Raw genomic sequence first — 23,749 nt, 5'->3', positions numbered from 1 at the left:
TTGAATCTGTGATGTCAAAGTTTATATTTGTTGAATTCAGAAAATATAAAAGGGAAACAAAAATAGGAACTGATCCTCACAAGTTCCATGGAAATGAAAACTGAAACAAAGTTTAAAAGCCAAAACCGTTGGGCAGGCTAAAACTGGTTGACTCTGTGAAGTGATGTAGAAGTTGTCCATGCTCTGTCTAAACAGCTGACAAGTGCAGTGGTACAGTTCAAACAAGCAGAATATCATAGAGCGCAGATCCAGAAACTGCAACTAAGTTGCTGCAGCTGTTTCTGTTAATCGAAGACCACACTGGTGGATGTATAACCATCAGATCAAGTTACTGAGTCTGTGCAGACACTTGCTGGTTTTGGCGAAGGCAATGCCGATAGAATTTGGGTTAGTTGTGCACTGCTATTGACTGAGAATCAGTCTAACTTCAAGGAGCTGAAATGCCCTGTGAGGAAGACAGACCGTTGCAACTTGGTTTAATGACCTAAACGCTGTGGGCAATTGAGCCAATTTACACAAATCTGTTTTATGATATCTGCCATTAAAGCGCTGTTTCTAGTTTATATAATCCACTATAACTTGCTTTTTAATTCATATTTATCTTACATAGTGGAATATTGTGGCTTCATTCCTTTTTTGTAAATAATTGGGATTTTAGATTTTTTTAAGAAATACATATTATTCTGTAGCAAGGTTACAACAATGGCAAAGAATAAAGATAACCAAGAGTAAGATTTTGAGGGAAGTCCAATTTTACTGAGCTGAGATGTGAGTTGTCAGAATTGTACTGGAGCAGCTACTCGAAGGTTAATCTGGGAAAATGCAATGGTGTAAAGGGCTAAGAACAAATATGGTCCAACAAAAAAAAAGGGTAAGAATAATTAATCTGAAAATCTTTGAATGTTAAAGAAAATATTGGATAAATCACCAGGTTCAGATTAAATGTAAGGGAAACAAAAGAAGAAAGAACGGAGATTTTGATCTTTATATGTAGGTCTTCTCTAACTGAAGATATTGTCTGTAGTCACATGACACCAGATTATAGTCCAACAGGTTTATTTGGAATCAGAGGCTTTCAGAGCGCTGCCCCTTTATCAGGTGAAGAAATTCTACCTTCACCTGATGAAAGAGCAACACTCCGAAAGCTTGTGATTTCAAATAAACATGTTGGACTATAACCTGGTGTCATTTGATTTCTGCCTTTGTCCACCCAGTCCAACGCCGGCACCTCCACAAAGACATTGTGCTGCAATGTGCAGTTGTTTAAAATGGGAGGAAGGGAATGCCCAAATATTGGACACTTATCACCTGTACCTCATTGGTTGCCACATTATTGGAAAAAATGAAATAAGGACAGCCGGCCTGGATTTGTTATGTGAAGGTTGTGGTAGTGGTAGTGTTGGTTGGTGGGACTGTCAGAACAGTGGCTAGACCAAAAGATTATAGCTGACTAGTGTCTCTGTGTCTGAAAGGTAGCTTCCAAAAGGGTTACACAGCAGGCAGTATTGGATGCTGCTCGTGAGGTATATCAATTATTTAGATTAAAATGTAACAGCATGATTAAAAAGTTTTAAATGATTTGATAATTGATTGTCTCATTGACAGGAAGTAAACTGTAACCTGCTCAAAGAAGTGTTCTTGTGAGCCATGATAGTGTTCCTACCTCTGGTCCAGGATGCTCAAGTTCTCACCCTACCTGCCACAGAGATGCTTAATAAAATCTCTGAACAGGTTGATCAGAAAATATCTAAACTGCTCAAGAATATCAGTGGACTGGCTATGTGAACAGAAAAATGTCAAATGAAAATGAATCTGTAGAAGTGTATTTTAAGAGGACAAGAAGCCAAGATAGTGTGTGTAAAGTGGTAGGATTCTGAGAAACGAAGGGAAAAATGGGGATCCTGAAATGCATGTCTGTAAATTCTTCACGGTTGGGGGACATGGTCAAGAAGGCATAAGGGAGACTTTATTGACAGGCCTAGAATATAAGAAGAGGGAGTTATGTTGGAACTGTATAAACACTAGTTAATCCGTTGTTAAAGTCAGGGAGAATGTGATCACATGAGAAAAGCTGTAAAGAGATTTATAAATACCAGGAATGAAAATATCTTTGTTATATGGGCAAATTGGGCTAGCTCGGATTGTTTGGAGTGTTGGAGGTTGAGGGCCGAATAACTAGGGGCTACATATTGAAAATATTTGTGGGAAAGGTTGAGCGGGAGTTGTGATTTTTTTAACCAGAGGAGAAGGCTGGAACACACTACCTGAAAAGGTAGTGGAAACGGACGTTATCACCACATTTAAGAACATACTTGGATATGCAATTGATCTGCCATGTCCTTAAGGGGCTATGGACTGAGAGCAGGAATGTGGAATTAATCTGGATAAGCTTTTCTGATGGGATAAATGAAAATGCTGTAAATCTATTTATGTTTCTATGTTTTATAATAGGGATACACTTGAATAAAAACAACAGAACGCTTCTATTGATAATTGATAGACTTTCATTTTGAGTCATTAACCCAAAAGTAGACCTCAACAACTTTATTACTAGTGTAGGCATATGTTTCACAGGTGTTAATATAGATGTGAAGAGGACTCCGTATTATTATAAACTAATTCAGGAGCAGTACAGAGAAACCTAAGGCATTAGGAAACTCATTGAAAAGATGCCTTAATTAGCAGGATTTCATTTTTTTTTTAAAGATTATAATGTCCTGTGAAATAACATAGTTTAAAGATGAATGTCAAATGTGTCACTGTTTTAAATTGCTGTGCAACAAGCAGAATGCTAACCATGCACATGATTCAGAAGGATGAAATGTGAATACATATGTAGATCAGTTGTTCACAGTATATTTGACATTAAAAACATTAATGTCAAGAACACTACCCTAAAAGCATATGAATCCTACAGGTGATATATTCTTTACAACAATCGATGATCTTTTTCACAAAGATTTACTGGATTTTTTGCACATATAGATCAGTTGAAGTAAGTTGGGATTCTGACATTCATTTTTGTATCAGTGAAAATCATGGTGAAATTATTTTCTGGTGCATTGCAAAATGCATAGATCTGTCTTACCATTGCTTTTATTTCTTCTGAACTCCTTACCCTGCAGTATTCCTTAACTAAGATTGATGAGGTACCCTGCTTTTAAACATCTACCATTTCCTTTTGAGCAACATTAGAAATTTATATTGTACGTTTGCAAAAATTGAAATCAAATAGTTAATTTTTAAAATATGCTGCATCCTTAAATGCCACCTTAGAATAAATCTAAGTAATTGCATTCTTCAATGTGGACCTGTGTTGAGGGCTTTCATAAACCTTGTGTTGGTGACATCATTTGAAGGCTGGATGAAGATTGCTGGATATAAAACCTCTATTGTATTTGGTACATTTTACTACACAGGCAATTCAGCATAAAAATTGTCTTCATTCAGTCTATTAAGCTTCATGAAATTGCTTTAAAAAATAAAGTCTCCTAAAAGCTAGTGATGTCTTACTAACATAATACCTTTCACTTGAATATTTTCAATTTCAAGTCGGAACAAGAAATGTGTGCTGCATTACTCTGTGTCACAGGATATTGGATAATTTATTTTGAAAATACAGTGATATGAGAAGCTAATACTGTCACTTTATATTCTGTGGCATAGGCAGATATTTATCAAATACATTTCTGTAATTTTTTAAGTTTTGCTTTCTTGATTTACCGAGTTTTCAAATGTTCCAACCATATTGTGCAACCAAATTTTCATGCTATTCCTTTTTCACATTCACGCAAAGATTTCACATAATAGAACCGAAATATTTGCACAGTGCAGTAAAACACAACTTACTAGTTACATGAAGTACAAATAGTAATAGCTAAATGATGCTGATTCCCCCCTCCCTTTGCTTATTACAGAGGCAGATTTTTTTCTATCATTAATGAAGGTAATTTGCTGTGGTTGAGGGATTGCAATTCAAAAGAATTAATTCAGCATTCCCACTCCAAGATTTAAACACATCTTAGACTTTTTCACAGGTCGTCTGTTTAGTGGATGGTGTTACTCTCGCATAGCAGCTAATGGGCTTGAACCACAGCCTGTCATTTATTGTTACCTAAGTGTGTAGGTCCTTTGCCCTTGATAGTGTCTGTGCTTTCCTAACAGAACAATTGTGTTTAGTACAGCATTGCACATATATGTTGAATTTTAAGTACACTTTATTAAGTACTAAAGTGACTTCTATCTAGTGTGGTCACTGAATTATGTTAAATATCTAAAGTGGGATTGGTGAGGAAGGTGCAACATGTAACTCTTTGAAATTAAAGTTGATATTATATTTTTATACTATATCCTTTTGTTGGAACCATAGATAGCAGCAGTTTGCTTGTGCAGATAATGAGCAATATAACCAACACAAAAATGAGAAATCCAAGGAGCATTTTACACATGGTTTCCAGACCATTTTTATGAACAAATAGCAGCCAGAGAAGCTCTCTGCCACACTAAAGAGAGCTTCCTTTTTAAATCTACTATTTATCATCTGTAAGATTTCTAACATTGTTGAAATAAGATGCTTACTCATTCTCAATTAACTTAAAGCAGGGGTGTTAAAGATACAGAAAGCAACTTTGGGTGATTACAATATATAAAAATGCAGTACTTTAATGGTACATATTTTCATGTGGCAGCTCTGTTGCCTTTCATTTTGCAGCTAATATGTCTATTCTTATGAGTCATTTACTTCTTTAATTACCTTTTGGAACCGAGGCACCGTAATGTATTAATGTGAATGATTTTTACAGCCAGTTTATCATACAATGCCCCTGAAGTTGAAAGATATAATTGACTTGGAAGAGCAACTCATGAATGAAACAATATTTAGTTGACAGTTTCCTTGTATCTCAGATGAAATTTAACAAATATATACAATGCAGAAAGAAGTAATGGAGTCAATTAAAGGAAAAAGAAACAGGATCAGAATCCCAAGTAAATTAGCAGAAGTGAATTACTTTGCACATTATCTTACTTAAAGAAAGAGAAAATATTCATTACGGTTTGACATGTTTAGCATTGTGTATGCTTTGACCTTCTTAACCCTGCAGTAATTTTCTATGTACAATAAATGCGTCAAGTAAATTAACAGATTATAGGCAGTAAAGGCATTTATATTCAAATCTTTATTAACCCATAGAGCACAGATCTTAGCTATTCTCACATTATGTGAAAATGTTGTCAATTTTCCAATATATAACGGTTGAATTCAAAGCATGTTAAAATAAAACACATAGGGTATTTACTGTTACTTTGCTTTTTCAAAGAGAGTTAACATTCATACTTTCAATTATATCCGATGTAATTCAGCTAACATAATGGAACTTTTCTTGCCATATATTTCAAGATAGTGGTGAACAAGGTCACGATATCCAAACAAAGTACTGGTCTCCTGTAAACTGAACCTGTCAACTAGACATAGCTTTGCTGACCTACCCAGTGTGCAGGGCATTATCTGGTACCAGGCACTGGCTTCATTTATAGCTTACAGCTTATAGCTTACAGCAGGGGACCACTGAAGGGGAAGATGTTTACTTGTTTTAGATTCCTTTCTCTAACTGCAAATAATTTGCACAAAACTCTTAAACAGACAGTTAATCATATTACCTTGCAATTAGGAAGTACAACTGTTAAAAATATAGTTTTTTTTCTAGTGTTATTTATCCAGAACTTCCAAGATTTTGAGTAGTGTAGCTTGCTTATATTTTACTCTTTATAGTACAGAAACACTTTGCGTAAGAGGATAGAGAGAGCCCCATGGAGTGTCTTTAATATGGTTTACTAACAAAACACTGCAAAAGGTGAAGAATGACCAGTCCTTGTAAATATAACAGTTTATCAATAAAAGGGGTGAATGTTTGGATTATTTGGACTCCAGAATTTAAGACCAAAAAATAGAATCCAATCACAAAAGAAGAAAAAAAAGATTTTCAATGGAAATTAGTGAGGAATAACGTTTTTATATCTAATGTCTTATTGTCTTCATTGCCAATCAGGAAATGTATTAGCTTTGTGATACAATATGAACACAATTACCAGGAAAATGGCATCTAGTTATGAGTATGATGAAGAAAGTTAACTGATTTGATACATGGGGTGGATGCAGTTTACATTTAAATGAAAAAAAGACAAAAAAGTACCCAGTTCTTGAACCTGGTGACACGGAAAGTCCATTGCATTATTAGCAGCACAGATATTTGATGTACTATAGTTAATGTGCAACAGTCCAAAGATGTTCCCATTGACCATGCCTAGTATCATTGACTTTTCTTGTTAATATACTCTTGTTCAGTTATTTATCACAAACCACGCACTTGTTAATTTCTTTCTGGTTTTATTCATGAGAAGTGCACATGACACGTTTTCTTTCTAGCATTTGGTATCCAACTTGCGGACTCTGGTTATTTCTCCATCTGAAATTAGAAATATTATTATATTCATGCACAATATGTAATATATTGTTTTTGTTTGTTGCAGTAGGCTACACAGTTGGTGTTATGTTAAAGAATAAGCTTATGTTAATGATACATTTTAGATTTTTTTTCTCAAATCTATATTGACTTTAGATGGTAAAATATCATTAAGAATATGGTGCTGGAAGAGCATAGCATTCCTGATGAAGGGCTGTTGCTTGAAACATTGATTCTCCTGCTCCTTGGATGCTGACTGACCTGCTGTGCTTTTCCAGCACCACACTCTCAACTCTGATCTCCAGCATCTGCAGTCCTCACTTTCTCCCGGTTAGATATAATAGCTTGTTAATGAGTGTGATGGGTTTTCAATATCAATAATACTTTGCCTAATTCCTCAAACATTGACTTTTATGATAAGCATCTGTTTTTACCGAGTTTTTTTTCCCTTTATACCGTTTTTGTTTCCCCCATTTTTAAAGCCTTTTCTTGGAGTTTACTTGGTTGTTGGTATTATGAGCGTGGGGCAGGATTACTGGACCAGCTAGTTTTTTTTTGTCTTTTTATTCTTTGTACATTTATAAATGGTAGTGTAAGGTTTCCATCAGTAATGTACAATATGAGCTGTTCCTGAAGTTGGTCTAGTTTTTAATTATTGGAAGTTGAAAATGATTTGAAAATGATGGTCAGCATTTTGAAGATTAAAATTGTTTGTAAAGATTGGTGTACAACAATGCCTTTGACGAATTTAAATACATTTCATACAAATTCTTTGGTTTAAACCATAATCTTTAAATGAAAGTAAGATAGGATTTCTGATCTAAATGTCAGGTTCCCTTAAGTGCTGAAGAAGTGTGAAACCCCTCAGAAAGTCAAGCAGATAACCTTGACATTTGGGACACAGGCTGCCAAGATGCAAAGCCGTACTTTTAAAAAGAGCCACATTAAGAGGTCACCTATTAGTGATGTTTTTGCTGACTGTCTGAAAGCTAGGCTTGCCTGTCTATTAAACTCCAACCATTGTGTAAACATTCCTCTGTTGTTCCTGGTCTCGACAATGGCCTGTGGGATCAGGTTTCACCTGCCTGCACATCTTCAAGCAATTATATCAATTAGTTTCAAGTCCATTTTCACATTCGAGGTCTAAAGTGGTATTCAAAATGAGGCAGTTATTATTAGGAAATTCAGAACAACCTTTAGTTCATACACAGAACATTTTATAGAAACAAGATGTCGGTTGATATGCTGTCTTTTAAAAATATTTATCCCAGTTGTATGAAACAATATTACAATAGTATCTGAATGCAAAATTATGATCTATATGAATAATTCTATGTGGAAACAGCTTTTAAGAGAAATGTGCTTTTCCAATTAGTCTTGTAGTTAAAAAACATTGCTGCATTCTACTACACTGCATTCTTGGTTCAATGGGATTATTATATTTCCAGGAACTAAGTTAGTAAATGAAGACTATTTAATTCATGTTTTGTGTTAAATAAAACTTTTTCATTGCGATAATGGATGTTATTGAAGTAGAATACTTTAGCATTTCAAATCTCTTATTTCCAATAAATATATTTTAGTAAAAGCAACCTGCACTTATAACCCCTTCCACACCCCCAGGATGTCCAAAGTGCTTCTTTTAAAAGTAGTCACTTCTAATGTAGACAACTATAGCACTTGATTTACACACAATAAGATTTCACAATTACCAGTGAGCTAATTAACCAAATAGTTTATTTGATGTGTTTGTTCCTGTATACTTATTCCAGAAAGGTCACCAATTTTAATCATTTCTGTTACTTGATTTTACAAGGGGCTTTTTAAGAAAGCACAGTAAGTGAATTGTGATTTGGAATCCTTGGGCTCTTTAACCTAAAACCACTCAGTTGATTCCAGGTGTGCTAAATCACAACTTCTAAGCAACATAGTTAACTGTTGAATACAGTTACATCTGTTTAATTTGGTGTCAGTACAATGTTTCGTGGAGGGTACTTTGAAAGTTTTAAACCAAAGTGATCAGAAGGTGAGATTTCAATCTAGGTTGGATTTTTAAGAGACATACAGATTAATTTAGAGCAGTGTTACAAGGAGGGAAAGACTATTAGAGACTTGGGTTATCCTGGTCAATATCAGTTACCTATTATTCATTGTTTACAGGGAAATATTAGAAGGTAACTGTGAGAAGGTAGCCTGTCTATTCTCATGACTGGAAAATGTTAAACTGAACTAATTTTAAAAAGAGAGGACGGCAATGAAACTCACAAAGGGTCTTCCACTGGCGTTAGTATTTACTGTTCACAGTATTTTATGATTTCCTGATTAGCTAATATATGGGTGTTGGCCATGGGAATCTGTACATTCGCCAGCATAGCATTCGCTAAAGGGATTGCCTGGGAAACAGACAATTTCACTGGGCAATTCTCCTACTTCTCAAGAACTGTCCAAAAATCTCCTTTTAAGTTGGAGAATTCAAATTGAGTAGTTAAATGCATAATCTCACTCTTGCTCCCACACTCACGTACAAAAACTGCACCTTCCCAGGTCCCTTGCATTCCCAGACTCTGAACTGACACTCCTCAGGAACTAATGCTCTTCTTCACCTAGCCACTCTATGCCTTCATGTACCAGATACTTCAAACTTCTGGAGCTAGCCTATCACTTACCCCTTCACATGCTCTGGATGTCGCCTTTCTACCCGGTTTTACAATTCCCTCCACTTGCACCAGACCCAAACCCTTTCACCTGCTCCAGACACCACCACTCCATCAGACATGGGAACTGACCCATGTTTCTTACTCTTCCCCCTCTTTGGGCAATTCCAGGTCTTTTGCTGACGGTTAGTTTAATTTAACTGACACTGCTCTTGGGTTTTTTGAGCCTCAGTATTTGTCAAGTGGACCAAACAAATAGTGCATGTGGGCTTCCTCCACTCTCACTCTTAAGTGCAATGAATTATCAATGGGTCCCTGGTCTTATTCTTAGCCATAATTCTGTTTGGCACAGTCAATGACATTCCACCATCTCTCAGCTTTTCAGAGCTTCTCCTGAATCCTGACTTCTAACAAGTACCACCACTGCTGGGCATGATCCTCCTTGCTCTATGTTTGAAATGTGTGATTGACAAGCAGCCCAAAGGTAGCAAGCTTTTTCCTTTGCCTGCCTCCGGCCACCTGCCTGGTTCTCATCGGCTCCCTTTCTGAGCACTCCTTGGCCTCTTTCCATCCTAGTCTCCACAGTGCAGGTGTGTTTGATGTTATTAATATGACATTACTTCACATGTGCCAGAACTCCCAGGTCATGTTGAAAATTGGAGATCACAGCCACCACGGCAACACCATGGTGAAGCATTTGCCACAGCCTCCCAAAAAATGTTATCATTTCTTCACAAGGCATTTTTTCCAATCCCACTCCTTGCTCTTGTTATAATAATGATCTTACAGTGTGGAAACAGGTCCTTCGGCTCAACAAGTTCACACCAACCCTCCGAAGAGCAACCCACCCCCCTACATTTGCCCCTTCACCTAAGACTACGGGCAATTTAGTATGGCCAATTCACCTAACCTGCACATCTTTGGACTGTGGGAGATAACTGGAGCTCCCAGAGGAAACTCATGCAGACACTGGGAGAACGTGCAAACTCCACACAGACAGTTGCCCGAGGCAGGAATTGAACCCGTGTCTCTGGCACTATGAGGCAGCAGTGCTAACCATTGAGCCACCATGCTGCCCTATCTGTGAGCAAAAAAAAGTAAAAATGGAACATACAATCTCTTGACAACATTCTATCGAAGTTTTCATTATGTTAAAAAAAACTATGTTAAAGTTGCCTTTTCAACTTCCAACAGAAATTTCCGTGTGTCCCAAGTTTTTTTAAAATCAAAACTATCGTTTACTATTTCTAATGTCATTTAGGTGAATTTAGCTGTATACTCCCTACTGGTCTTACTATAGTGGGGCATCCAAACAACACATGCAAGTTAAATTATAGCCTAACCAATGTTTTGTATAAATGTTGGTTTCTATATTTACTCTTATGCTTTAATAATAAAATCCAAAACGTTGGTCCTTGTAGCCATTTTTTAAATCATGCCACTAATTTGTCTACATCTTCCTCATACCTTTTACAATCTTTTAAACTATTCACTGAATCTTTACTTTCATGTTATCAGAAAATTTGAAAATTATATTCCTGTACTCAAAAGCTTTAGGCACGTGAGCAAAAGTAAGTAAAAATGGAACATGTAATAATCCCCTAATATACACCACGTCTTTCAATTCAAGCCAGTTACAGTATTCATACTTTTTCATCATTCAGTTTTCAATTGTGCTGATATATCTGTTGTGCTATACACCTAGGTTTTTCTGACAATCTTCTTGTGAGATGCCTTACTGAGTAGCTTCAGAGGCATCTGTGCACTGATTAGTTTTATTTCTCTTTCTTCATTAATGTTATTTAAGAAATTAGCAAGAGTATAAAGGTTGTGAAGTCTGCTTTACACTCTGACTGACATTTTTATAAACATTAGTAAATGGTGAAAATGAATCGCCATAAAACGAGAGCAAAATACCTTGTATATTTCTGTGATGCTAGTTATTAATTGAAGTAAGTGTAGTAGGTAGTGATCGCTCAATTTGTGTATTAATGCTATAGTGATGTTGGCTGTTGTATTTGGTAATATTCCAATGTGGTGTGATGTTTGTAGTAAAACAGCAGATACTGAATTGGTGGAAGCAGTGTGCATATTCTGGAGAGGCACATTTTAATGTGTCTTTTGCATCAGTGGTAATACCTGTATACACAAATGCTGCTAACGTGCAGTAATTCTGAGTTAATAAGTTATTTCCTCCTTCCTTTCTCATTCTGTGGTTAAGGTACAGACATGCACTCACTCAAACTGTTCTTAACAGTGGCTGCCTAATTCAAGAAAAGGCTAGTATGGCACTTGGCAAACATCTTCAATTTTGTTCCCTCCCTCAGAGGAACTTTCTCCTTTGGTATCTGAAACATTGACTCAGTGTGAAGGATGGCAACGTAAGTTTAGCATCCGTTGGCCTACTTGTATTTTGTTGTATTTTTTTCAGTGGGCTGCAATATGATCAGTAAAGCTAACAGTTGGCATGTACTTGGAGTCACAAGAATTAGGTTTGAGATTTTTATATTTTGGGATTGTGTTTTTAATTTAGGCTAAGATAAAAGGAGTTATGTGAACTGTTTTGAAGTTAGCCCGACAACAGGGCTCAGCTGTGTGGCTATTTAAAAATTAATGGGACAGCCAGCTTGTTTAACTGGGCAGAAGGTTCATGGTTGGAAACAAAGACACTTTTGCTTATAGTGGTGTGACCATTCATTTCCAAAGTCCCAGCAGCACGATGAGAACGGCAAATTGCAAAGATTTCTGCATTAACTTGTCTTTTGGGTCCAACATAATAGCATTTTGGGCTCTAATCGAGAACTAAATAATATTTCGACAGGATATATGGCCCATGTGATGGGCTAGCACGGAGAGTGGATGGTTTCTCGGATATTCCTGAACTCAGCCAGACCAGTCAATCTGTCAGGATTTGGGGAGGAAAGAGAGAGAGAGGCACTTGCAGATCACAAGCCTCTGTTATTCAGTGTGTAAGTCTGCAGGTGGATGCTTGTGCTTGGGTTGAAATGCCCAGTTTCACAAGGAAGTAAAAGAACGCTGAAAGATTTGCCTAATCTGTGTAGAGGAAGAATCTGTGGAAAAGAAAGTTCACAAAAAAGCCAATTCTGAGATTTAAAGTTCACAGGCTGAGAAAGGAAAGGACCAGAAGCAAACTCCCAGTATCCAAGACTCATCTTGCACTGGTTCCAGCAGAACCACATGTCTAAAGACTCTATAAAATATGTTTGTACAGTGTGTTTTTGCTAAAATAAAGAAAAGGGGTCTGCTCTGTTTTATGGTGTTGTGCATAAATTGCACACACAAATTGCCTTTGGACAGAAGTGCTTTGAATGTTTTGTGAATCTAAAAGTCTTAAATCAAGAAATTATGTGGTGTCACCCTTTCACAATTATCTGGAAGTGTTTTTTTTAAGAATCTACACATCTTTACAGATGCAGCTGCAGGTGCACTAGATGCACATGTGCATGAGTGTCCCTGCAGCAAAGCGACCTGGTAAAAGCAGGCAAGGCGTAAGTGTTCCTGAGCTTCAAAATGACACTGTGAAGGGCTGCAGTGATGTGTGAGATTGCCCGAAGGCATCCATGAGGATGTGGTGCCCGTGGCGGTTTGCCAAGGCCTACCTGTGTGGTCAAAGAGTTGAAAAGCACAGTGTACATGGAGCATGCAGTGAAATGGTGGTGAAGGTGTAACTATAAGAAGGGCTGAAGAAGCAAATGGCAAGTTGTTGCCCACCAGGTAACTGACCTGTTGGAAATTGTTTGGAATTTGGATTTTCAGAGAAGGAGGGAAGAATTAGAAGCTGAATAGAAACGAAGGGGAATTAGCTAATAATGAGTTTCAAATACAATGGAAGTAAGGCAGCCAATGCTTAGTAGCAAGATTCAGAACTTTCAACTTAAATATTAAGAGGAATGTCAGAAATAAGGGATCATTTAAAAAAAAAATATTTTTTAAAACTAGTTTTCTGCCATTGCTTGTGCTGCTCAAGGGTGAAAACTTCCTCAAGAAAATTTCTTCCTTGAAGTTTGTTTATTTCTCACTGGAATGTGCTTTCTCCGCCTGATCTGAAATACCTCATACATTGCATCTCTATTGATGTATTCAATAACCTAATTTCCCAGTTCACTTTAACCAGCTTAGCCTTCATGCCTTTATAATGGCCCCGATTTAAGTTTAAAACACCAGTCTTAAATCAACTTTTGTCCCCCTTTTATCTGAATGTAGAATTCCAACATATCATGACACCTATTACATTGGGGTGCCTTCATTGTTAGGTTATTAATTAATCCTTTCCCATTAAGCATTACTATGTCCAGTATAGCCTGTCATCCATGACAATTGCTGGACCTGTCTCACAAGCACCCATTAGTTTTTCCTGTACCCCATTGTACCTTGTGCTTATTACAAAAGGTTGAGAGTGTGGTGCTGGAAAAGCACAGCAGGTCAGGCAGCATCCGAGGAGCAGGAAAATCGATGTTTCGGGTAAGAGCCCTTCATCAGGAATGAGGCTTGTGAGCGAAGGGGGCTGAGAGATAAATGGGAGAGGGGGTGGGTCAGGGAGGAAGGTAGCTGAGAGTGTGTTAGGTAGATGGAGGTGGGGGTAATGGTGATAGGTCAGAGAGGAGGGTGGAGCAGCTAGGTGGGAAGGAAGATGGAATTGTAGGATGTTTCAAGAGGGCGGTGCCGAGTTGGAAGATTGGAACTGGGATAAAGTAGGGGAGGGGAAATGAGGACATTGGTGAAGTCCACATTTTTGCCATGTGGTTGGGGGGGTCCCAAGGTGGAAGATGAGGTATTCTTCCTCCTGGCAGTCCTCACTTTCGCCGTACTACAAAGAGGTCTATATATGATTACACAACTAACTTTTTATCATTGTTATTTCTTACTCTACACAAATTAAGTTTACAACTTGATCTCTGAGCTATGTTAATTTTCTTTGTTAATTAAAGATGATATTGGTGCAATAAAGGTATGCTCCACTGCTTCTAGATTCCTGTCTCTCCAGATGTCTTCTACTCTTGAGTATTCCAATCCCATTCTGTCATCTTGGAGCCATGTTTGTGTAATGGCTACATGGTCATATGTATTCAATTCTCTTTGTAATGAATGCTGTGTGCTTTCTATCTTTTTACTATTTTTTGAAATCTGTAGCTTATCTACTGGTGCACTCTTAGGTTTATATACTTTGTCCCTTCAATTTCCTGATCATAACTGCCTTATAGTTACTTTAGTTTCCTTGCCTTGTCCTCTGTATTGAATTTATCACATATTACTAAATTTGATCTCTTGCCATACTATTTGGGGCGGTGGGGGGTTAAGAGTTCTCTTTACTGCTCTTGTTGTACAATTCACCAGACTATTGGTTCCATCATGTTTTAAAAGAAGATCCTCCTGACAGTACATCTTCTACTTGCCCCAGTTCTGATGCAAGTGCCCCATGAATTGAAACCCATTTATCCTACATCAATATTTGATCCATGTATTTAACTCTCATTATATTTGGCTTAGGCTAATTTGGATTATTAGCTGAGCAATGAGCAAAGATTTGACATTATGCTTTTTAATTTAGCCTTTGGGCTGCTCATACCCCTTCAGCAGAATCTGTTTTTTTGTTCTGCCTCTGTCATTTGTATCTATATGGACCATGGTAATTGGATTTTTCCCTTCCAATGCAAGTTGCCACTAACTCCCGAGCAGATGCCCCAAAACCTGATACCAAGCAGACAACATGTGTATTGGGATTACAGCTCTTGGCTACAGAAAACTGTCTCACTTCCTTGATTGTATTAGTCCCTACTGTCACTACATTTCTAATTCTATAACAACTACTGCAGTTTCCTGTATCATGGTGCCATGGTCATTTTACTTATTCAGCCTGAAGCCACTGCTTTCAACCATATGGGCTACAAAAACTTCAAACTTGTTGAACAGTTACAAAGACTTGAAGCTGCTGTCTTTCTATCTACTGGGACCCTTACCTGCCTCACGTGCAGTCACATCCTGCTGTGGCTGACCACTGATCAAATCAGAAGACTATAAGATATGGGAGCAGAATCAGGCCATTTGGCCCATTGAGTCTGCTTCACCAATCGATAATAAGAAGGTGCTTTTGAAGACTTGTGTCTGCTGTTTGGAAGAACGTGTCCAAAAACAAGCACATTGCCAGGATTGCTAAGCATCCACATGTTTGATTCAGTATTGCTCCAAATGTATTTTTAATTTCAATAGCTGTGTTTAATACATGATTTATTGCAGCTAATACATCACCTTGAATACGTACTTCAGCAGTGATATTGCTGTAACTTTATAATTATATAAAAATATACATTGTTGGTAAAGTATTATTCTGAAGTGTTAAAAATATGATTTGATATGTGCTCGTAGTGACTCAATTGAAATCTTGGCACATCAGCAATTTTGAAAACATCTGAATAATTACAGAATCGTGTTAAGGCAATAATTAGAAAACACAGTAAAGAGATTGGAATCATTTTCTACATCCACAACACACACCTGTGAATCTCAACCATACCGATTATAATAGTGAAATTCTCTCAGAAAGTGATTTTCCTTGAAAATGTTTTCGTGTTATGAAAGTGGTGTCTTGTTTCCATAGACAAATCTTGCCTCACTTTTGAGTATTTGTGTGAACACCCACAATCATGAGTAATCAAATGCACTACATTGTAGTTGCAGGGTTGCACATATTGAAGAGCTGCTGACTTAAACATGAATTTGTTTTGAATTAACTGAGTCAGTGACAAGGATGGACAATTGGGTCAGGACAGAGAAAATTGGCTAGTGTTTTCATTCCTGACTGCCAGAAAGCAGACATTAGAGTATCAGTATTTGCAGTTGAGAAATAAAGTATTTCTGGGAAATATTTATCAGAGATTGCTTAAATTGGGATGGCATTCATGGAATCCACCATTTTATGCAAATGTGCCCCAATTTTGAACTGCTGAGAAACTTGACCCAAATTTATGTTGGCTTCAGATGCACAATGAGTGGATCACTTTCCATATTCGCATGTGCAACATCACTTCCTATTTTTGAGACAAACTTTTGGCATTTCCATCATAGTTGTGGATGCATATTCAAGCAAGTTAAATGGAAAGGCTTACGACTTTTGTTAGTGCTGATTTAGTATTTGGCTACTTTTTATGGAATATCAGTTTCGATTGGATTCAAGATGAGAGTGGTGCTGAAAATGCACAGCAGGTCAGGCAGCATCCGAGGAGCAGGAAAATCGACGTTTCGGGCAGGAGCCCTTCATCAGGAATGATGCTGCGAGCCTTGGGGAAGGAGAGATAAATGGGAGGGGGTGGGGCTGGGGAGAAGGTAAGTGTATGGAGGAAGGGGTAAAGGTGATAGGTCGGAGAGGAGGGTGGAGCGGATAGGTGCGAAGGAAGATTGATAGGGGGACAGGTCATGAGGATGTTGCTGAGCTGGAAGGTTGGAACAGGGGTGAGGTGGGGGTAGGGGAAATGTGGAAACTGGTGAAGTCCACATTGATGCCTTGGGGTTGAAGGGTTCCGAAGCAGAAGATGAGGCGTTCTTCCTCCAGGCGTCAGTGGTGAGGGAGTGGTAGTGGAGGAGGCCCAGGACCTCGGCAGAATGGGAGGGGGAGCTGAAACGTTCGGCCATGGGGAGGTGGGGTTAATTGGTGCGGGTGTCACGGAGATGTTCCCTGAAGCACTATGTGAGAAGGCATCCAGTCTCCCCCAGGGCGTCACCAGTTTCCTCCAGGATCTGTAGTCCTCACTTTTGCCTAGTTCCTATTGAATGTCTAGTGATAGATATTCATCAAAATTACTGAGAAAGCATGACCAACTCTTTAAAAATGACCTCATTAGTAGTAATGTGTATCTATCTATAGAAGTATTAACCTGTTATGAGGTATGCATGCATTTAGTCCCTGGCACTGTGTATAAATCTACCCTGTAATTTTGTGATGAGTGTGCAGCTCAGTTATGCAGCATGTGTCCAAATGCCTACGAACATTGTGGCAAATTTGCACGAAGCTGCATTTGCTTCTGTAACAGAAATGTACTGCTTGTCTTGCAAGCAAAAACAAACCATCAGTCACTGATTGATCACTCGACACAGCTTTCATCCATTGGAGCTAGGTGTCAATTAAGACCTGTCTGACTTCTAGTGTATGATGCTGCTGCTGTGCTCTATAATGCTGAAGGCGATTCTTGCTCAATGTGCTCATCCTTCTCATTGGAAAACTGCTCATGCTCACCCAGCTTGTCCATCTCCATCAAATGGCATCTTTGCTTGTTCCAGTTGTGCAATGCAGAGCAAGCAAAGATAATTTGGCAAACACTGTAGGAAGTGCACTGTAGGTACCACCTCACCCAGCCCTCATCAGAGTCTCATCTTCAACAGTTCTGGTTGAAGAATGGGCTGCATTGAATTGATGCTTGACTTCAGACATGGGCTGTATTTTGAAGTCAACAGCTGTGGTCACAGAGTGTAGCCCTTGACCCCCCGTAACCATCCCTGCATGACATCTGGCTTTCAAATGCAGCAGGAAAAGGAGTTCTCAAGGATAAAGGAACGATGGCAGCTCCCTGTCGTCGATTTCCAAGATTGTGACAGCAACGATCACAGATGATTTGCACATCGATAGAATTGAATCCATTTCTATTGATGAAGTTGGACCTATGCTCCAATGTGTCCCACAGAAGTGTAGAATCATACTGTAATTGGACCAGAGATGTGCCATGATAATGCCGTGAGGCTGGTATGTATTGAACACCAAGTTCTGTGGATGGTGGGTGTGCCCATGGAGCATATCCTGAGGTGATGATGCCAGGCTTCCAAGATGGAGGTTCAGAGCAACAGGGGCTGAGCTGGAGACTCCAGGTTCCCACACTGATTTTTCATGTTAGAAATTCTTGGCATTTAGTTTCTGTCTGGTAGTTAGGAGAATGGGAGGCTGCATATCAATGAGGTAAGAGTAGGTACTACTGAGGGTGATAATAAACAATAATCGATGCAAAATTGGCGTCTCTAATGAGAACCTCATTGGTTAGGTCCTTGCTTGACATCCCAAATGAATGGTTACAAATTTTTCACCATGGTCCATGTTATTCAGGGCTGTGAGAATTCCACCCATTACTTCTTAGAAACATAAAGGAGAAAGAAATAGGTTTAGGAAGGGAATTCTAGAGCCTAGAGCTAAAGCAGCCTGAACCATGGCAGTCAGTAATAATTGGGGATGTGAAAGAAAACAGAAAAGCACAGGGATCTCAAAAGATTATAGAGCTGGAAGATGTTACAGAGATTGGGTGGGATGACACCACGGTAGAATTTGAAAAGAATAATTAAGACCTAAAAGCTAACTCCAAAATGAACACGTGACAGCTGGATAAAGTACTTAATCATCTCATATCCTTGATTTGAGATTCTTTTATCGCCTTTGGCTTGCTTAACATCTTGTATTTACTTAAGTATAGCTTTAATTTTTTATTTAGCTTGTGTTTCTCCCTTTTAGATTTCATTGCTTCCTGAAATAAATTGTCCAGTTTTTCTGCTGTTTTCTTTCTTCCTGCTTTGGTTTGTAAAAAGCAGTTGGAGTATTTTAGAGGAGCTTAGTAATAGGGACCACTGACCTATTTATTTTTTCTCTCCTGGGAAAGTAACTTGCCTCAACTTTGCACACTTTTGTAAGCACTAGATCAAGAGCCCAGTAACGGGAGTTCTAAGTAAGGTCTTGCATGTTATCACTTAATCCTTCGGTTTTTTTTAATTGTTTACTGTTTTTCACTTTACATGATGTAAAAGCAATCAGTATTCACACTCGAGAAAACAGTTCAGGCTGTATTACCTCTTCAGTGATAATGTTGCAGGTTTGCCTCTCTGTCTAGTACAGACTGTCTGAAGTCAGGAATTTGTCACATTTCCGATTGCATATCTGCCCCACCCCATGTTTTACTAGATCGTGACACCGACCATGATGTACACACCGTTATCTTATCTTGCTTTTTAAAGCAAGAGGAAAAATGAGATATTCCAAATATATTTTGTATTCAAATTGGAACCACTCACTAAAAATGGTGAAACACCATTATTGTAATAAAAAAGTAGTTACCTTATTACAAAATAATAACTTTTATTTAATTAAATTTTCGAGAGAGCTTGTAAAAAATTTCAATATTGATTGTTTTATGATAGCATTTAATTTTGCTGATCTTTGCATCATCATAAAGCAATACAGTGGTTGATCCTGGGCACCTATTGAATATGTATTCAAGGTTGTAACCTATTCAGTATAAAGGCATTCTGTCAATATAGACACAACAGCAAATTGTGAGTTAGATTTACATCGTTTGAGAATATCTATTTAAAATTATGAAAGTTCTTTCAAGTCGAAGACTGAAAGTGCTGATGCTGATGCTGAAGGATGACCATCAGGCTGCTGTAGGTGGGGATTCAAACTATTACTTATTTACTGCATCAGAAAAACATACATGCATGTTTTTCGTCAGCAGTTTTTATTCAGTATTAACAATGAAAGAAAATAAAGTCAAGTAGCCTTCACAAATGCTTGTCCAGCCACCCTTGATATTTCAATGGGCGTAAACTGTGTGTTGTGCAATAAACATTTGAGAAAAGTAACTCAGTTTGATCCCTTGGCCCATGCTAAATTTGCTAATATTAAAGAGGAATAGCAACAAAACATTATAATTGAGCTTAAGCACTCCAATTTAGTATGGGGGTAAAAGAGGTTCCTACTCTTGACTGACGTCCAGTTATGTCTGTTTATAGATATGTGTGTGGACATGTACGTAGAATGAGGACAAAATGCCTCTTGGCTGATGAACAGCTGTCTAGGTTTAGAAGTAAGTTGGCCGAGCAATGCTGAGATCCATGAAGAATTGTCTATTGTGACTCAGTGCCTTCAAGAGTCAACTAGAGAGAATTAATTTTTTCATTTTGCATACTGTTGAGTTAGGTTATAAGGTTCACTTCAACTCTAGATTTTGGATCTGTAATTCGTTTTATGCATTCACAGTCAAACCACTAGATGGCACGTCCAACTAGGGAAAATACTAACTGCTGAAAGAACAGACTTCCTGATTACCAAATTAGAAACCAACGTTGGCATCAGATGTTATGGGGAAAGCCTGTGGCCTTCTCACATCCATTTCCAGATGGATGAGAATCTATTTATGACAAGTTGGTGTGAGAAGGTTTAATAAGATAAACTATGTCAGTAATCTTCATAACCAGCATTACAATATGTCACCTGTGCACTGCAGTTTCTATTTGACATTTTCAGAATCCCTTGTACATAGATTATCAGTTGGGAGAACAAAACTTCTTTCGTTATGATACAGTGACTTTGCCTTATGCTCCCTCTGCTTTTCTAAGCTGATACACTGCTCATATAATCACTTTCTTGAACTTTAATACATAGACAGTCAGCTTCATCTAATATATGTCTTTCTTTTGCCATAATACATATTCAGGCAACATGCTGTTACCCCCATTTGTGAGCTTTAGATGCTGCTGTCTGTCAGCCTCTGGTGGTTTATCTCTAGTGTCTGGATTTGCTTTAAGACTTGTACGTCTATCACAGTGGTGTTGCTTTGAATGTGAGATCAAAAGAAGATGAATTCCAGAAAAATTTTCCTTGTATGAAGAAAGGAACAGTCTTGTGTAAACATCCCCATGACAGCTCCCAATGAGTTATTTTACTGGAGCATTAGCACCCAGGATGACAGACAGGCAGAGACTACGTGCAAAATAGCAAATCACTCCCTGTGTGCCAGCAGGCAGTTGCCACAACAGAAATAAGATTTCTAAAGGAATTTTGTTCCATTTTTATTGTAAATGTTTGTGTGGCAGCTCATCCTTTTACAAGCTGTCTTTCCTTGGGAGTCTTGCAAAGCAGGCATTGGATTTTTTTTAAGAGGAGCTGTTTGTATTGAGGCACTCACCTGACAGAAAGCAGCAGTATCATGAATAGAATCAAAGATAAATTTGAGAACAAAGTCAAGATGGCTTATTGCACACTTATGTTTGTCATTTACTTATATGGGCATCGCTACTGTGGAAACAGGCCTTTTTGCTGGCTAAAAAGGGCAGCCTTCCAGTTTATTTTCATTTCAGAGTGCTTCAGCTGCATAGCACTTCCTGTTTATTCAACATCTTTACACCATTCTTCAGCCCCCGCTTTACAGCAACAGCCAAAGAACAACTGCAAGCCAACGGAAATTTAGAGGCATTAAGATCTTTCGGTAAACTTCCCCACTCTGTAATTATTTGTGTCATATCCAGAATTAAATCTGCCAATTAAACTGTCCCAAAGAGCTGAACAGGGGAGTTGTCGAAAGATGCAAATATTATGATTTAACCTTAAATTGATGGCAAATTAGGTCATGCTGATGAATAAGGAAAATGTTACAAAGAATCAAATTTATATTTAATCATTCATTTTGTATGTAAATAATGGAGATGACTGTACAACCAAAGAAAGTCTGCTTACTAGAATCAAATAACAGGTAGTGAAAGAAGAGCCAGTCTGCCAAAGCACACACAATAAATGTTTGCAAAATAAAATTTAACTCCATAAAAGTTGTCTTTTGTGATTAACAGTGGTCAGATGTTTGGAATTGGTCTAAACTATTTGTTTAATAGTAGGGGAGTAATCACATGGGGGAGGGGAATGGAAAGAGTGACTGAATTTATTTACTCAGATGTTATGCTGATGTAGGTGTGGAACTGAAAGTCACTGTGGGAACTGTGGGTTGTTTTTTGTTGGTATCTTCATAGTTCTGATGGTCATCGAATTTCCCAGCTTGTTGGTTTTGTTTATTCTGGACAGTGTATGTTTGATTATTTATCAGAAGGAAAAGGGAGTAGCTGGGCATAAAACTGACTGTGCTAGGTTTTATTTTTCCAGCAGTGTATAGTTTAGTACGTCGCAAATCTTTTAAAACCAGCATTCTATGGTATGATTTCTTTTGCTGAAATCTTTAATTCAATTCTAATTATTCCCAAGTATCATTGTATTTGTAAGTAACCATTCAATGATCTGACCATTAATTTTCTTTAAATCCAACCGTTTGTATCATTAAGGTTAGCTCTCATGTTTTTTTTTGATTTGTAAGATATTTTAATATATCCCATTTTATTATTCTCCCACTCACAGCCACGAGGGATTCTTGGGTTTAGCTATTTTGTAACATGCTAGCCAGCTCTTTATAATGCATTGTTCCTTTGGAAAATTTGATATCTACTGACAACCATCCATCAATATAGTCTGAAAATGGAATACTCTTTTCATGGAGAAAAGAGACAGTGGCATGCAAAATTTTTTGTTGATATACCTTTATGTTGAAGAAAAGCATTGTTTAAGCTTAAAGAGACTTACAGAATGTAATGTGGCATAATTATATGTGGCACTGACATCAATCGAAATAAATTTAATGTATCTATTTAAAAAAAAGGGTGTTAGCTTGTTGGTTTAAGCAGCAAATCAAACCATATGAAGTGCCAGTTGTGGTAACCCTTCTTTGTGTGATGGAGTCATAAACTATCCCATTGGGTCCATTTATGGTTAAAAGGTGAATGTTATTCTCTTTTTTATGTAGGCTTTTCAAGTTGCACGACAGCTCCTGCTGCAGCAACAAGCCAGTGGGTTAAAGTCTCCCAAGGGAAATGACAAGCAACCAACCTTACAGGTAAGTGTGTATTTATAGATTATATATAGTGTGTGTCGAATCATTATGGGAAGAATATGTCAGTGTACAACTGCCATGTACCATATTTATTAGAATAATGCAACATAATTAGTATAAAAGATTGGTATAAACTCAATCTAATGTTAGGTACTGAGGAAGTGGTTTGTTGTGTTGTTGATATTTCATTTTCCAAGGGAACTTTTAAAATTTGAACTGTTTTGACCACCTATTTGTGCAAATTCAAATAATTTGAAAGAAACAAACCAGCCACAATTCATAGTCAAACTAAGAACGCTGTTATCGAGGACACTTTTATAGTGGATTCTGTTACAGAACCAATGTCAATTCTTATCAAGGTTGGACACCCCCGCACTGAGATCATTATTGATATAGGTTTTAATAATGCATTCAAGAAGAATTAAATGTGTACTATGTTTATTCTAATATTGTCTTAGATCTTTGGTTTTTATATTTTCACCTATACTATATTAATGATTTTTGTTCATTGCATTGTCCTATTCACAATCTACATTGTGAAATGCACTCCATTTGTATGAATTGACCATTTTATTGGCCTCAGTAAAATCATAGACTTTTAAAAAATCTGCATTTCGCTAAGCCCAGTCTAGGATTACAACATTTTATTGATAATGAATGATCACATCAGCTACTATGCTTTCACTCTTAAGAAAGGCTAAATATCATGTTTCAATTATATGTTTGGATATTTGTTCTCACTTGAACAATGTGCATCTCCAGTAACCTGTCCTGTTCTCCACTGACATCCACGCACAATGGGCTGAATTTTCTGGACTAGGCAAGTTTGAGCACAGAGGTGACAGAGTTCAAAGATACAAGTGCTGGCTGACTTGCCAAATGCTCCCTGTTCTAGACACCACCATTTGTGTTGAAATAGTTTTGGGCTTCATTAGAT

The 23,749-nt window shown here is 37.7% G+C and overlaps 1 protein-coding gene across 8 annotated transcripts in view; it reads left to right on the top strand.

The window, feature by feature from the left end:
- foxp1b (forkhead box P1b) overlaps positions 1 to 23,749 on the top strand; it is a 422,867-nt gene that overhangs the window by 204,649 nt on the left and 194,469 nt on the right. For 6 of the 8 annotated variants that reach the window (XM_043708338.1, XM_043708337.1, XM_043708340.1 and 3 more), the window contains one exon: positions 22,726 to 22,815. The exons of 1 other annotated variant lie outside the window; for it this stretch is intronic. In XM_043708338.1, coding sequence (XP_043564273.1) covers positions 22,726 to 22,815 — 90 coding nt within the window. Of the gene's footprint in view, positions 1 to 22,063; positions 22,084 to 22,725; positions 22,816 to 23,749 lie in introns of those variants that run through there. One more of the 8 variants, XM_043708344.1, reaches the window with a different exon arrangement.

The sequence above is a fragment of the Chiloscyllium plagiosum genome, chromosome 18 (genome assembly GCF_004010195.1).
Source record: "Chiloscyllium plagiosum isolate BGI_BamShark_2017 chromosome 18, ASM401019v2, whole genome shotgun sequence".
NCBI lineage: Eukaryota > Metazoa > Chordata > Chondrichthyes > Orectolobiformes > Hemiscylliidae > Chiloscyllium > Chiloscyllium plagiosum.
This window is presented reverse-complemented; position numbering and strand designations above follow the sequence as displayed.